At 53.4% G+C, this 16574-nt stretch overlaps 1 protein-coding gene and 1 non-coding gene across 11 annotated transcripts in view; both read right to left on the reverse strand.

Annotated features, from left to right (window-relative positions):
• Positions 1-863: 863 nt before the first annotated feature.
• Positions 864-16574, reverse strand: part of Ap1b1 (adaptor related protein complex 1 subunit beta 1) — a 65625-nt gene continuing 49914 nt past the window's right edge. For 4 of the 10 annotated variants that reach the window (XM_033762302.1, XM_033762301.1, XM_033762303.1 and 1 more), the window contains 12 exons: positions 13685-13783; positions 12948-13207; positions 12132-12333; positions 11351-11371; positions 10664-10804; positions 6458-6603; positions 4578-4707; positions 4212-4296; positions 3541-3627; positions 3287-3441; positions 2656-2664; positions 864-1852 (listed from right to left, as the gene is read on the reverse strand). In XM_033762302.1, the coding sequence (XP_033618193.1) occupies positions 1778-1852; positions 2656-2664; positions 3287-3441; positions 3541-3627; positions 4212-4296; positions 4578-4707; positions 6458-6603; positions 10664-10804; positions 11351-11371; positions 12132-12333; positions 12948-13207; positions 13685-13783 (1410 nt within the window). In that variant the 3' untranslated portion in view covers positions 864-1777. The remainder of the gene's footprint in view (positions 1853-2655; positions 2665-3286; positions 3442-3540; positions 3628-4211; positions 4297-4577; positions 4708-6457; positions 6604-10663; positions 10805-11350; positions 11372-12131; positions 12334-12947; positions 13208-13684; positions 13784-16574) is intronic. The other 6 variants (XM_033762305.1, XM_033762308.1, XM_033762306.1 and 3 more) reach the window with 3 other exon arrangements.
• LOC117285781 lies at positions 5815-5912 on the reverse strand. Its single transcript, XR_004516902.1, has one exon. It is a non-coding gene; the product is annotated as a small nucleolar RNA SNORD125 (small nucleolar RNA).

Consider the following 16574-nt stretch of genomic DNA (forward strand, 5'->3'; position numbering starts at 1 on the left):
AGGAGTGGAGAGGGAGGGACAGGAAGCCTGAACGAGGCAAGTGACACAAAAGGCCAGGGTGACACTCTTTTCCAGGGTGTAGCACCCTGTTCCTCCGGTTTGCAGGGACTCTGGCTGTGGGGACTCCAGCTCTTTTTGCCCCCAGGGCTCCTGAGCCCACACTTCCAGGTGAAGAACCAGGGTTGCACAACCAAGGGCCTTGGTTGGTTCCGGACTCTGGTCCCAGGACAGGACAGTGACAGCTCAGGGATCGGAGTTGGTGCAGTGAAGGACCAGATGCCCAGCAAAGAGGCAGGCTCTGTTTTCCCAACTCACTGCAGCTGGGCAGGCAGTAGGGTGTCTAAGGTGGGCAGGGTGCAGGGGGCTGACTGCAGAGCGAAGAGAAGAGTGGCTGGGGCCAAATGACATGGGTTGCTCCTTCCTGAGGAATAGGCCGAGGCCTTTCTCGCTAAGACAGCTTTTCTGCTAGGTATGGCTGCCCTCCCCCAGGAGCAAGGCCAGTGCCCAGACTGCTGCCACTGGGGTCTCACTGACGGCTTGCTGAGACCCCGCCCCATCCTGCTGCTCCCAGCGAGGGCCGTGGAGAGGCCAAGAGGGAATGCCAGCCCTTCCTGCCAGCAACAAAAGGCAAGGGAGCTTCAGGGTAGGAGCTGGGATCGATGGAGAGAAAGGTGCCAGGAGACCAGCAGGGCTCAGAAGTCAGTTTCCCCAGGACAAGATGGCAAGAAGACACTGTGACCAGAGTTACGCGGCAGAGGTAACGCTGGGCACACAGCTCGCATCCAGATCTCTGCCCAGAAAAGCCTCAGGACCTGACACACTTGCCAGGGACACACCTCATGTCATTATTTTTATTCTTTTCCTTTTTGAAAATAAGAGTAAACATACAATATATATTTTCTATTTATATATTAGATATAGGTAATGCAGGGGTCAGATGACATCTCTGGCCACTTGGAGGCAGTTCTTGATTCTGACCTTTGTGGAGGGAAAGAAGGTTCCACTGACTGCCAAAAGCAGAATCTCTTTATTATCAAACAGCAGGGACAGGAAACCCTAACAAGCTGTCAGACACAACTGAGACTGGGGAGCTAGGGAGAGGGATGCTGGAGAAACCCCGCAGACACGTATACAGGTAGCACACAGCCTGGCCAGGACCTCATCCCTCAGCCCTGTCTCTGCTCCAGCAGCCCTGGGCTGGCCGAGAAGTCACCAAACAACGTATCCATCCTCAGGGGTGGGATGTGGGCGCTTGCTCCTGCCGACTCAGATCCGCCCCTCTGACATCTGTGGCCCTTGAGTCCCAACCCTAACAAAGCAGCTCTCCTGGCACCCAGAGACCCTCCCCAGCCCAGACAGGCTGCTAGGGCCCATCCCATTCACGGTGGTAGTGGGGAGGCTCTAGAAACAATCAGAGCCAGGGCAGGGGTTGTGGGGCTGGGAGCCCGAGAGAGCTCCACATTCACCCCTAGGCACAGGGAGAAGACAGAGAACCCTGTGGACTTCTACCCAGCTTCTGCTGCTGCTCTGGTTCTGTTTCTTTTGGTCCCCTCCTCACCTGACCCACACATCAGCAGCAATGAAAAAGGGGCAACTGGAGCATGGTGTGATTGAGATTTCACCCCAGAAGGGGCGCCACCTGGTCCTGAGACCCTTGCAGTCAGGACCAGGAGTCCCCTGGGTGGCCAGAACCCAGCCCCTCCCTCGAGGAAGGTGCTGCCACCCCCAGGGCTCCTCAGTGGGGCCGAGAGAAGGCTGGGAGGGCGCAGGATGGGCCTCAGTTCTTGAGGACGGTCTCATAGGCCTGGTACACGTGCTGGGACACCTCTGGTGCTCGACACTTCAGGGACAGCTGTAGGAGGAGAAAGGGCAGGGGTGAGAGAATGCTCATCCCTGGGCTTCTCCTCAGGAAGAGGGGAGGCAAGCAATAAGGCGGGTGCCAGATGGAAGAGCGTGGCGTGCACACGTGGCCTGGGGCAGATGTGAGGTAGAGCAGAGGGGTGGCTGCTGCAGCCAGCTGGGTGGGGACCAAATATATTTGCGGCCCACACACCTGCTGTCAGCCCCACCATCGGAGCCCTACTGGCAGGCAGTGTGACTCACAGGCAGGAGGCTGCCAGGAGTGCCCAGCCCCCCGCCTCTGGAGGTCCTAGGTCCTCATGATGGAACCGATAGGAAACCCTGAGGGGCAGAGGGCTGGGGAGATAGTGAGGGGCACTGGACCTGCTCCCCTCACAGGCAGCAGGTACCCTAGGCTCCGCCTCTATGTTGAGGTCTGAGCCTTGAGATTCCTAGCAAAGAGACGCCAGTCACCCCTGCCACTCAAAAGCACCACTTCTAAAAGATACAATTAGGAAGAGGGTGCTAATGAGTCCCGAAGTCAGTGGCAGTGGTCTCAAGTGGTGGCCTTGGCCTCTTTAGAGGGCTCCGTGCACTGCATGTGGAAGTGGGGGTGTCAACTCCTCACAGGCCACCTGGCGGGAAGGTCTGCACGTGTATCTGCCCAGCTTTGGGGGCCAAAAAGTAAAGTGAGATCAAGAAATGGGGTGCAATGGGAAAGCTGGGGTGCACTGGGGCCAGGCCAGGAGATGGAGCATGTGCAATATGGCTAAGGAGGATGGAGGGGGAAGAGGAAGAGAAAAGCAATCTGCTAACCTCCAAGTCCTGTACCACGACACAGGCACCAGCAGGGAAGGTGAACATGCAGCAACCAAACACAGGGAAAAGGAAGTTACCACCACCGAAGCCACTGGCGCAGCCCCCACCCACCACAGTGCCAGGGTGGCCAGCAGGGTCCCCGGGAGTCAGGGTCTGCAAGGCCATGCCTACCTGACTCGGGTGCAAGGGAGAAGCAAAGCTTGGGGATCTCTGGGCTAGGGAGTGCAGTGTGACCTCCAGGAAAACCAGGAACCTCATGGAAGCTCTCTCCTGACTAGGGTCTGACTCAAACGCTGAGAATCATGGGCCGCTGGGAATAAAGCCCTCCCAGCCAGATAGGTAGGCACTCATATGGCAGCAGGTCTCAGGGCCTGTGCCCAGATGCCACTTGCCAGTTAGGCAGATCCCTGGTGCCTTATCTGGGTAACTTTGGTGAAGGTGAGCTGAAAGTTTCCAGAAAGGTCTGTTTCAGGGGCAGAACTGGTCACTCATACCAGGCTCGAAGGGATCTTTGGCATAATAACCCTATTAGAGCCAGTCCCTGGCCTGGGAAGGAAGTGCGGGCAGGAGGCTATCCAGGACGGGATGAGGCGGCTCCAGGGCTGGACACAGGCTCAGGGGCTCTCACCATGAAGCTGGTATTGCCTGGCTGGATCCGCAGCTCTGCCAGAACCCAGATGCCATTGGTCAGTTTCAGGGACTGGTAGAGCATGTCCTGGCCCTCTACGTTCCTCTTGGCAATGGTAAAGATGTTGCTACTCTGCAGCCTGCTGCTCACAGCCTCTGTGGGGTCAGACACCCCAGTCAGTGAGGGGCAGGGCTGGACACAGGTGAGGGCCAGTGTGGACCCAGGGGCTGGGGTCAAGGGCTTGGAGTCCTCACCCGCATTGAGGGGACAGTCTCTGATCTGGAACTGGGCTTCGTTCTCATTAGGAATATCTTTCCATGTGGCAAGGAACATCTGCCGGTCTGCAGGGTGAGTAGGGTAAGGGTGAGAGACTAGACTCTGATACACCTGTGCGCCCTTAACAACATGTGACAGGAAATGGGTCTAGTCTTTAATGTGCTGACTAAAAGCTGAGGAGAGGTACTAGCTCCCCATAATCCCCCTCGCTTCCCCGAGCAAGACTCCTCCGCTCTATGAGAAGGAGCTCAGTGGCCTCCCTAAAATACCCACTTCTTGCCTCTCTCCTCCCGTCCCCACAGACTCCTTCCTCCTGCTCTGGCACTAGCAGCCTTGCATATTAGTCATGCATGCCTCCCAGGACGGCTGTGGCAAGGGGAAATGACTTGAGCCAAGTACTCCCTGAATCCCGAGGAAGGGCTTCTCCAGGTCCTGGCCGCTCCCCAGAAGTGTGCAGTAGGCATGTGACAAGACTTGATCCCCAGCACCCCATGAGACAGGGCTGAGGGTACAGGTACATTCCTTACTATAGGCTCTGCAGAAGCCCACTGTGGAACAAAGCCATTCACTTGTTCCTTAGTAAAGGCAGCACTCTGGTCTGGTTCCCAAGACAGCTCACTACAGAGTCCCGGGTTCCCTCAAGACTCACCCATCTTCCCATCTTCCACGAAGAGAATGTGCAGTGGGTACAAGGTGCTGAAGTAGAAGATGTCAATGTTGTTCTTCACAGCCACCTAGGCACAAGGGCGTCCCCGGTCAGTCCCTAGGGTTCAGTACCCTGGACTCTTAGACTGGTACCACCTCTGAGGTCCGAGGAAAGATGTACCCAAGCAGAATCTCTTACATGACTCTCCCTTGGAGCCACATCCCTTTGTCTCCTATGGCCTGAGGCTCCCCTGAAACATCTGTAGCCAAGAACAGAACTCCACAGATTGGCTCTCTGCTGACAAAGCTGGACCCCTCCCCCAGGACTGAGGTTGGTAAGAACTGGGGTGTCTGGCCTCTTGGTACACACCTGGAGGTTGTTGAGAGGATCCATCTTCATGACTGAGCCCACTGTGTTAAGAGGCAGGGAGATCTCCACAGTCTGGTTGGGGCTGAGTGGTGCATGCACCTGGAGAGGGGCAGCGGGGGCCAGGCCAAAGCTGGGGAGAGAGAAGACCCCACGGAGGGTGGGGAGTAGGTGCTGACATAGAAAAGTGAGTTCTTTGGGCTCAGGAACAGAGGTAAGGGTGGGCAAGGACCCTCTCCACCAAACCAGCCTTGCCCAAGCTCCAGGCCCAGGACAGGATGAGCTCCTGGTAACCCCCAACCCTATGCTATGGCCATGTGGACAGGAGTCAGGGGCCTTGAGCTGGCTACTCTGCCCCAGTCTGCAGCTGGGCTCTGCTCTTATCTCTGCTCTGGGCTGGGTACGAGGCAGACCCAGGTGAGCACAGTCTTGCCCTGCCTGCCCTTGAGGAGCTTCATTTAACACCAGGAGACTGAACTATACTCTTCTAAATTAAAAGCTCTGTGATGCTCAGGCCTCCCGTGTCGATCAGCATCTCAGTCTAAGATTAGAGATGCCCAGCCACAGGCTCTTGAAAGGTAAGTCACAATAGTACGGACTGGGACTTGAATTGAGCACTCAGTACGCCCAGGCTGGGCACATGGTGTTATGCCAATTGCTACACTTGTAAAAACAGAGACAGCTGCCCGTCATTCCACTTCCCAGATAAGGATACCAGGAGGACAGGCTTGTGCCCAGGGTAAATGGCAGGGTGAAAATCAAGAGCTCAGGTTGCCTGACCCCAGTAATGCTTTTTTTTTTTTTGTACTGGGGATTGAACTCAGGTCCTTATGCTTGCGAGGCAGGCAGTGGAACCACTGAGCTAGCCCTCAGCTGTGCTCTCTTTAACCACAGGCCAATCAGACCTGCCTGGCACAGTGAGAAATTATATGCAAAACCTGGGGCTGATGTGGCTCAGCATTCCAGGACTTCTGAGGAGTGTTACCAGGCCTCCTGTGATTTTGGGCAAGACCATGGCCCTGAGTCCAGATATCATGACCTATCAAAGGCTTTAGCAGAGTCTGGTATCCAGGAAGTATTTGGTACACTGAAGATTTGATTTGAGCAATCATCAGGACCTCTCCTCGTAGCCTGAGGTCCATCTGTGGCCCCTAGGGTCCTCCAAAGGGAAGTGGCACAACTGTCCCAGCCTCCTTGGCCTGTACAAAGGTCATGGCACTCTGGACCTAAGGCTCTCCTGGAGGAAGCAGCCCCTTCAGTCAACTTCTTAGAGGCTCAGTTTGCTCATCACTAGAGCTGCTCAGGAAGAAGGAATCATCAGGAGGGGCTGCTTGGGTTCCCATGGAGGCCTGGCCCAGGCAGCCTGATCCACTATGGAGCAGATGACTTCCCCAAGGACACACAAGGTGGGGGATGGAGAGGGATGTTGACCAACATTGGAGCAGCCAACATTCATTCACAGAGGCCCTGTGTGAAGGTGTCATCTTTGCCCCTGAAGGAGGTTGGCAGGCAAGCCCACTTCCCACCTGCCTTCTCAGCTGCTCCCTAACACAGGACAAACTGGGCCTGGGAGAAGCCTGAGCTTTCAGGAGGATGGACCGGGACTTGAACTCAGGTTAATGATCTGAGCTGGGATTTCTGTCTCAGCACTCCCCCATGCAACATATGAAGGCAAATGCAAGGGATCTTGCATCTCCTTACTCCAGAGGTACTTTGGACTCCACACAGAGAGGTCACAAGGAAAAATCACTGCTGTAGAGAGTTTTGGCTTGAGGGTGGTAGGAACATCACCTTCTCTAGAAAAGAGGCACTAGGCCCTAGGCAACCACAGCCCATCTACAGGCCTGACAGGACTCTCCTTGATCCGGCCTGAGGGAGCTCACCTGTTGCGGTTGAACTGGATGGCAAAATCCGTCATGACCTGCAGGGCCTTGTTGGTCAACTGCAGGTCCATGGAGATGGAGCCCACCTGGCGCGTGAAGGTGCCTGAGATCTCTAGGCCCTTGGCCTTCATGGCTGGGAGCCAGACCTGCAAGGAAGAGAACAGAGAGGGCTGGTGTGGATCTCTTCCTTCAGCCCAAGCCCAACAGCTTACCTGGGGGTCCTTTTTCTTTCTCTTGAAGGGACCTCATAGTGACCACACATGCTTTTTACCACGAGGGGTTAAGAAAGCTCTGTGGACCACACAGGCTACCACCATGGTGTGACTCCACATTGTACCTGAGGGTGGTGAGGCTTCGTGAGCCCAGTCTTTAGAGGACAAAGAAGGGAATGCTGAGGAAGGAAGGCTGAGAAGGATGTAAGACGAGGGAGCTCTGCCAGCCTCCTGAACCAAAGACAGGGCCAAGTGCCCAACATCGTCCTGGACCCTGGCCAGGGCCCAAAACCTTCTTGGCTGTCACAGCCTGTCCTTCCTTGCAGGAGAAAGGGCGGATCTTTCATTGTAGAAACTAGTCTGGCGAAGGACAGTACCTAAGAGGACATCTTGTGTGGCAGGCCCTCAGCCGCCTGGCTGTTAACAGTTTCAACCCAAGCGCCACCTCCTCCAAGGAGTCTGCACCAAGCCTCCTTCCTCACATTTACTGCCCAATCAGGGCAGGGCAGAAAAACAGGAGCCCATGTGTCTCCCCTGCTCCTAGACTGAATGGCTTTACTTTTCTGACTTTACATTCTTGGCTGAGGGCCTGGCATGGAGCCAGTGTTTAGGAAATGTTTGCTGAACAAACAGCAGGAATCACATCCTAGCCTTGAAGAATACCTTCGAGTGTCACCCCATGGACACCTCTCAGGCCATTACTCTTCCCTGGATGGCTCACAGGCCTTTCAACATCAAAAGGCTCCAGGGGCCAGGGATTTGGCTTAGTGGTTCTGCCACCTGCCTTGCAAGCACAAAGGCCCGAGTTTGATCTCTGGCACCAAAAAAAAAAAAAAAGGCTCCAGTCCTACCCCAAAGCTGCAAGTGCCCCAGTATCCATAACCACCCCCATGCTGCAGTCACTAGCCCAAAGCCAGGTAATGTCACCCGTTACATCTGCCCCAAGGGTCTCCATTTCCCTCCTTTTCCACAGACATGGTGCCTAAGCTGCCGCCAGGCCTCTCTAGGTATGACAGCTCCACAGAGGTGGCTAACCCTCTTTTCCACTTTCCACAACAGCTAGTTACCTTGCAAAACGTAAATGTGATCGTGGGACCCTGGGAACCTCTTCCTTCCTTGCATAGACTTCCACATCCTGGGACCCATTCCAGGCCTGATTTGCCTAGGCTGGCCCCTGTTCCTTGGGACTCTACATCACCATTCCCTCACCCTGGAATGCACTTCCTTGCCCATTTCTTTGGCTGATCTGAGCTTCCTCTGTACCTCTGGACAAGTCTGTACAGGTGGAAACCCTGGCCTCAGCTCATGGCTGTGATAAGAGGTGTGTCTGCTGAACCTGGCCCTGGGCCTGGCTTCCTTAGACATCTTCCAGAGCCAGCCCCATGGGGCCTCCTCCTGATCTTGTAGAACTAGTTTTGAGTCCTCTGTGCCTGACCCTACTCACTGAGGGTGGAAACCCTGTGGCTCTTGGTCGCTGTGGGCTTACAGAGTCCTGTGTAGGTCCTAAAAGATTAACCCTTATTGCTGACTGGTCAAACCAAATCACCAGCCACTGACCTACATGCTGGAAGAACTCAGAAGTTCTGTACACAGGGAGTCCATCTCCCTTGACCAGGAGGAATGGAGGCTGTACCTGCCTCAAGGTGGGTGGGAAATGCACTGCCGGGGATACATAGGTAACCTGCTACTGCTTCTGAAGGGAGAGTGCACACATCCTTGAGCTTTGCTGTGACTAAGGCGGTGGGGATGGTCCTGCCCCTGTTGCATGGATTCCTCCTCCAGGCAGCTGGCCCTCATTAGTCCTGACTTAAAGGCCCTCCCACCTCATCCTGGCATTCACTGCTGACCAGGTACACTCATTTGGCCCTCCTCTAAGGACAAAGTGGTGACGCAAACTGTTAAGAGCAATACACAAGCCAAAGGCCAGCCTGCCGAGAGCCAGCTTACAGCTTTATTTCCTGGCAGTTCTGAGCACCTGGCAAGAGAAGCAACATGTGTTGAAGGAGTTTGTTGGTCCTCCACTATAAGCTGCCTTATGATATTGGGCTTAGCCGTGTGCTGTGGTGTGGTCATTAGTCAAGTGATCGTGGTTAACATCAGACCATGTCCCTTGTCCCCAGGTCCTACTGATTCTGACAACCCATGACACTGAGGCCTACTGGTGGGTCTTCCTTTTGGGCATAATCACACAGAGATTAGGAGCAGAAGCTTTGGTATCACTGGCCTGCACTCAGTTCCGGACTCACTTACCAGTTATGTGACTGTGAGCAAAAGCACTCAAATTCCTCAAATGTAAAGTGGGAAGAGCAGCAACACGAGGCTGGTCCTGCCCGGCATGCAGCCAGCTGTTGTTAGTATCAGAGCGGCTGCTCCTGTGGGTCTCTGGGGGCCAAGTGTCACCACTGCAGTAAAGCTGGCATACCACCGTGGGTGAGCCAGGTCAGGAAAGGGCAAGGTTTTTCACATGTCCCCCTGTGCCCCTGAAGCTATCTGCATCTTGCTCTGGGGAGGGGACCTCAAAAGACAGCAGAGTTCTGGCAGATGCGGCTTCTGATTTGAGCACTGTGAGAGGATTTGTTCCCTCTAGAGCTTCCTCGATGCTGACGACATGGCCCACTCTCTGTTCTCCTTAGTCCTAGGGTTATACGTTCTCACATCCAAACTCAGCTCTCCCCTCGGCTTGTTCTCCTCCAGGGTCCCCAACTTGACAGCTCCTGTCACCCTAAGTCTCACGTCAGAACCGCAACCCCACCCCATGTCCTTCCCTTCCTACCTCCCAAGCGCAGCCTCTGACCTTACCCCCAAAGCTGTCCTCCTTGCACAGGTAGCCAGTAGCACCCATTCTTCCCTGTGAGGCTCCCTTTCCCCAGGCCAAAGTCAGCCATCTCAAATGCAAGTCAGACAGTTTCATCACTCAGTTTAACTTCTGCAGTGCCTGGATCAAGAGCAAATGCTCGACCTGGCTCTGTGGACCTCGCTGTGCCTTCCCTCACAGTCTAGCCAGGAGTCTCAAGGGGTGGCACTACCCTTGGTAACACAGTAGGTACTTGTGGGACATCCTCCAAGGGGCACAATGGGGGGGCATTATGTCTCATGAGCTGGAGTCAGAAATACTGGGCATTTTGGGCTGGGGATTTAGCTCAGTGGTTCTTCCGCCTGCCTCCCAAGCGCAAGGGCCAGAGTTTGATCCCCAGTACCAAAAGAAGAAGAAGAAGAAAATACTGGGCATTCTGCCAGGCGAACAATAGCCCCTATAATAAGCAACTGTCTTGTGGCCATGGAGCATTTCCTATACGATTTTTACGATGTTCTAGGACCGTAACTCAGGGGGAGCCCATGTTTTATCTTGTTCAGAACTTTATTGGGCATCAGTCAAAATTTCAGAAACTAATGGCACCAATGGCCACATTACTTATGGTGCCTGAGCTACTAACACTATCTGGAGCTGTCATAGTCACAGTGACAACTTCAGCATGTCTCTGAGGCAGGGGCAGTGTGTACCCATTTACAACACTGAAACATGTATTCTTTCTTTCGTCTCCATACAGAGACTGCACCTGATTATTTCTGAAATTCTGTGTGCACACAGGTTGTTATACATTTCACCAGTTTCTTCTGGGGACAAGAAGAGGCCCTGTAAAATATCCCCTGTGACTAAAGTGCTGGGTCTGAGAGAATGGAGAACCACTGCCCTGTTCAGTGCCTTGACAAGGCCAGGTGCACTTTTCCCTCTAGGATCTGCCACAGCTCTTCCCTAGGTCTGAAGCGCTCTGCCCGAATTTGCTCAGCTAATTCTGACTGCTTCACAGGACTGTGCTCAGTAAGCCCTTTTTGAGAAAGGGACCCCAGGCCCTCAAGCCTGGTTCAACTCCTCTTCCTTGGCTGCTACAGCCCAGTTCTGGCCTGAGCTGATTCCCTGGCATGGAGCACTAAAAGAATCCACACACTAGTCTCTAACTTCCGTTTTTGTTAGGAGAGGAAGTGAAGTACTTACTGCTTTGGGGGCCACATAGGATCCTGACAGGGTACCCACGCCGCTCGTCAGGTCAAAGAGGTCACTCAAGCCACTGCTAATTGGTGCTCCTAATCTGGCAGGTGCTGCTGCTGGGGGTGCCCCAAAGTTGGAGTCCCCAATCTAGAAAGGAAGGAAAACAGGTCAGAGGTAGGTATCAGAAGCAGTGACATCAGGGGCCTGGGAGTAGAGCCACATAACCTCTAGAAACAAGACAGAGGTGGGTGGTGGAGGAGAGAGGCTGAGCCTTCCTATGCCCTACAAGCCTTGTACCTTAGGCAGTGTCCACTTGGAAAGGGCTTGACCCATGGATAAAAAGGGGATCTCAGAGACACTGTTAGGTGGGATGTGCTAAGCAGACCAGAGCTCTCTCACCAGCAGAGGAGCTGTGGGACGGAGAGGCCCCATAACTCTCAGGATGACAAGGCAATCAGCTCTACCCAGGGCTGTCATGGGGTGAAAAGGACACAGTGAAGAATTCATGGGTACGGGGACCCAGTGGCAACTAAACACCAGGAGGTCAAAGCAGAGGCTTCCAGAACACTGGACCAGAGGCCACAGCTCAGCAGGGAAGGAATAATATAATATCACCTGCCCCACGGATTCTGCTAAGCCAAACTCCTAGGACAAGCAGGGAGGAAGGCTTGGTGACACAGGGTTGAACCATACCCCTTCAGGGTCATCCCCCATCTCCAAGCAGAAGCAGGCAGGGTGAAGAGAACAGGCAGCAACATGCAGAGAGAAAAGGCAGGGAAGACGACAGAGAGACAAAAGGAAAGAGGGAAAAAATTAGTCAACTTGGCTTCAGTCAGACAGTCTGGTTTGAGAGCCTGAGCCTGTCCCTCCACAGCTTTACCCTACCACCCTCATGCTTTGTGTCACTGCCCTTCTGACCTTTGCCCTAGTGATGCAGATTATGAGACTGCTGGCTTACGGGCTATCATCTTGGGCATCTGAGCAGAGCAGTGCCAAGGGAAGGGCAAGGTTGTCCCTCTACCCACCCCACCCACTGCTGCAGCAGTCCTAGGAGGCCCCTGGGCCAGGCTCGCCACTCTCCTCTCTATGGGGTGGATGGAATCCTGCCCTGACTTCTCACAGTCTTTCACAGAGAGGCCTGGCTGTCTTCAATAGTGGAAAACAGGCTTAGTTTATCAAAGCCAGAACAATGAAACATGCCAAAGGCAATGGTGGAACCAGAACCCAAGGAAGGAGCTAAGACTGTCCCTGGCCCTTGGTGCTGGAATGGAAGGCTGCCTAGTCTCTCGTAGCCTCAGTTTTCTCACTGCTATCCAGGGAGCTACACAATCACCTTGATGGCAGATGCAAGGACACAAGTGTAATGCATCCAACGTCCTTCCCTGGTGTCTGGCGTCAGGGGCATTCAGTGCCTGCTCCCCTGGAGGTCATATCAATATCCAGGCAGTGAGGGGTGGGGATGGCCAGGACATACCAGACTATCAAGGCCACCTCCAAGAAGGTCCACAGCTCCTATCTGCACTGAGGAGGTGGACAGGGGTGGGCCGCTGACTGGGGGCCCAAGGTCCAGATTGAGGAGGTCTCCCAACAGGTCACCCTGGGTGGGGATGACATCTGGTTGTTCACCCATGGGGGCTCCAGCAGGGGCTGTCTCGGGGCTCTCCGTGCTCTCGTTCCTGCCAGACATGAAAGGAAGAGTCAGCAGATGGGGGTGTTGGGATGTCCCAGGGAGTTGAACAGGACCTTAGTCTCCAAGATACTTCCCAGGACAGACACTGGGTCTCCTCGCTGTCCCAGAGGGGCTGTCTATATGACCCCTTCTGCCTCCTCATTCTCACATATGACCCATCTTCCAGACTCCCTGTGGGGTGAGTGAAGGGAGGGGCTGGCTGTGTTCACATCCTGGACCCATGCTGAAGAGAAAGCTGATGCTTGTGCTCAAGGACCGTATCATTACACCAAAGCCAGCTACTGAGGAGCAGCAAAGGAGGTAGCGAGAACAGTGCTCTGAACTCATCCTAACCAGGTCTGAGCCCCAGCTCTGCTGGCCGTGGGGTCCTGAGCTGGTCATTCAGACTCTGTGCCCACTGATCTGCTAAATGGGGACATCTCTCAGCTGCTGACAGGATCAAATAAAGTCAGCTAGTGAACATCATGTGTGTAGTTAAGCATTGATAAAAAGCTAGCTTGCCTCAGACTCAAGCCTTGCCCGGGGATGTCACATGAGGCCCCAGCCCTGTGCCACTGAGCAGGTGAGAGGAGCAGCCCACATCAGGCCAAAGGCACTCACGAGGCGGTACGGGGTGGCAGGCTCTTGTGCACCACACCCCGGCCCCCCTCCACAAAGGCGCTGGGTGGCTTATGATAGACGGAGGCCAGAGTGCCGATGTAGCAGATGAGCTCATCCAGAAGTGTAGGCTCAATGAGGTCTGTCTCTTCGGAGATGAGTGGCTTCTCGGCAAGCACTACCTCCTTAGCAGCCACGGGGTCCGTGGAGAGCAGGCGCCAGTAGATGTAGCCACGATCCCGCAGGTCTGGGTTATCTGAGTCCTTGAAGGGGGTGAGAAGCCAGTGGAACTCCTCCCTGGGGGAAGGGAGGAGACTCCCACTGCCGCATCAATCAGGTGCAGCCACAGGTGTGGCAATGACAACCATCTTGAGCATGCTGACAAGCACCCAGGAGCCAGGCTCTAAACCGCTTAGTCAGACTTATCCTGGTCAGTAGTTGGCTTCTGTGGTTTTCTACTCCAGCCCAGCCTTAGGCAGGCCACACCCACTCTGGTCTCCATTCCTAGCAACCTCTGCCCTCATTGCCCCTCTGCAGACCTGCAGGTGCCCACAAACACCCCTTACCCTCATTTATATCCTGTCCCCACCACACCGCTTCACCCCATTCATTTGGATGTGTCTTAACTCTGAGGCCCACCCCCACAGATGTCACTCTCGGGGTGACACGGCTCCCAGGACCAAGGCTCCTCCTGCCACAGTGAGGGCTTCATGACACCCAATGGGAGCCAGGGCACCCACCTGAGTGGCCAAACTGAGGACCTGCTGCACCAGTTCCTGAGTCTCTGTTGGCTTCTTCAGAAAGAGCTTCACGATGGCTGTCAGCAGTTGCAGCTGTACCTGCATGGAGATGGGAAGAATGGGCTTCATGTGGGCAATGGGCAACCAAATAAGGATGTGGCAAGGAAAACAGAGCTCAAAGTCCTTGCAAGCCAAAAGCAGCTTTCTAGATTTGGGGTTGGCCATGAAACACAGACTAGGGGGCAATGATGGTATGGAGCACCCAGTCCACGTTATTACTTGCTCAGGAAGGAGTTGGGCACTGCACTATTTGGCCATCCCAGGGAGGATCACCCTGCCTAAGCTCTAAGACACCTGTCCAAACTTCAGGCCCACAGCACCATGAGAAGCTCACAGCTTCAAAAGGCAACGTATGTGGGCCATGGCAGCACATGCTTGTAATCCTAGCACTATGGGAGACAGAGGTAGGAGGATTGAGAGTTTAAGACCTGGACTACACAGCAAGTTCAAGCCCAGCCTGGAATATAGTGAGACCCTGTCTCAACAAAAACAGATAAACAAAAAAGTAACACATGTGGCTGGTACGTTTTCTAAAGGGATCAGGTGCCAAGAGGCACTATCCACATGGAGGCCTAGGGAAATGGGCCCAATCTCAAGAAGCTGCCCTGGAGGGGAGGAGGAGAAGATTTTATCTAGGGCCTTTGGCAATAAGCTATGTCCACAGCCCTTTTTTTATTTTTTATTTTGAGATAAGGTCTCACTAAGCAGCTAAGTGGCCCAGACTGGGTTTGAGCTTGTAGTGGGCTGGCTGTTTCCAAGGCAAGAGGCAGTTAAGAATCTGGCGTTCACACTTGGCTCCAATCCAGTGGCCTGCAGGAAGCCATTTACCCTCTGTTTGTGAGGAAAGCTGTGGCTTTCTTCAGGAGGTTCTTATGAGCTTTGAAGTGGCAACTATGGCAGCTTGCCTGGTGCCAGGGTTAGATCACATTCCACTGGAACTCTGGTTCTCTCCCTCCCGTGCCAGGTTGCCAGGTGACCTTGTGTAAGTCACTTAACGAAGTCAGTTTCCTCATCTGTTAGATGAATGTAATACCTCACAGGGTTAACTGGAAGACTCAATGAGACAAAAATGTAAAGAACCTATTGTATATCCTGCTCAATACACAACAGCTGTTACCACTGCCATTATTATAACTACTACCATCACACAGGGACTCTTTACAAGTCTTCCCAACCCAGTCAGCTGGCTGCCTGGAACCATTCATCACTGTCAGGGTTGTTGTGATTCTGGTTCAAGTCCACCTTAGTCTTTGCTGCCGGAGGGTGATCTGGCCATGAGCCCAGGGCCTGGCTTAGCTTCCTGCCCAGTTTCTTGGATATACTAATGCTCCCATATTCAGGGCAGCTCACCAACAATCTTTCTTTTGGTACTGGGGATTGAACTCAGGTCCTTGTGCTTGCAAGGCAGGCAGTGGAACCACTGAGCTAAATCCCCCGCCCTGCATCCAAAAACCTTAATAACCCACTACAGACAAAGAAACGGGACTTGGTGAGGTCCCCCACACACTGCTCTGTCATACTAGAGACTGAACTCAGGGCCTCGTACATGCTAGACTTGTGATCTATAACTGAGCTCCACTCCCTGCTCAGGGTGGCCTCAAACTTGTGATCCTCTTGACTCAGTCTTCTGGGATTATGAGTGTGTACCACCATGCCCAGCTCCGTGACTTTACTGGCTCATTAGTAAGCTTTGGTGAAGAGAAAGAGGCTGCAAAATTTATGCTAATATTTGGGCAGTGCCCCATCCCTTCAGGCCATCATCTACAGTAACCTGAGGCAGAACTTAGTCGCTGGGGGAGAAACGATCTCAGGCCAAGTTTTGCTTATCACACAAGAAACAAGGGGCTTGTACAGAAAGCGAAGGCAGTTTGGTGGCAGGTGGCAATGGAAGGGGTGACAGTAGGAATTACTGCTATGATTCTGCGATGGACATCTGCTATTTTTACCCAACCAGAATTTACTGTCTTCTGGTAACAAAAGTGCTGGCTTTGTTCAGAGAACCACCCTTTTGATCCATAGAGATTGGAATGAAATATCTGTGGGCCTCGATGACTGGCTCAGGACAATGCAAACAAGCCTTGGGACTTTTGCTGGACTGCTAAAGAGGAAACTGATCTTTTCCTAGGAGTTGTTAAGCTGTAAGAATAGTGCCTAGAATGGCCGAACCCTTGTTGCCCCCACTCCTGAGATCCTGCCCAAGGGCAGAAGCTACCCAAGGATTGCAGAGACAGCCTGAATGTACTACCAGAGAAGCTGCAGCCACAACTGTGGGAAGGGAGTGTGCTACTTAGAAAGGTCCGTTATGGGAACTGGATAACCCCGTCTCATTTTTCCTGGGTCAGTTTACTTTTTTTGTTTTATTTTTTGGTACCAGGGATTGAATTCAGAACTGAGCTAAATACTTGGCTGGACCAACTTACTTCTGAAATCAATTTTGATCCAAACCAATACCACTCTCTTTTTTTTTTTTGGTACCGGGGATTGAACATGGGTCCTTGTGCTTGCAAGGCAGGCCACTGAACCACTGAACTAAATCCCAGGCCCACCAATACCACTCTTAACAGTGCCTATTGTTAAGGATATTACACAAAACATTCCACAAACTTTTCAGAGGAAGAGGGAATGATCCTCATTTTACAAATGAGGAAACAGGTTCAGAGAGGAAAAGGGATAAGCACAAATTCATTGAGCCACGAAGGGACAAGGGATGTCAATTCTGGGATCTGTGTGATCACAAGATCTACAGGCAGACCCACTGGGTTACAATGATCTCATCAGGCAGATTACTGCCTAAAGGCTCACATGCATGAACAGACAGTTCCTAATTCAC

This window comes from Fukomys damarensis, unplaced genomic scaffold, assembly GCF_012274545.1.
Source record: "Fukomys damarensis isolate Sample0158 unplaced genomic scaffold, DMR_v1.0_HiC HiC_scaffold_12, whole genome shotgun sequence".
Classification (NCBI taxonomy): Eukaryota; Metazoa; Chordata; class Mammalia; order Rodentia; family Bathyergidae; genus Fukomys; species Fukomys damarensis.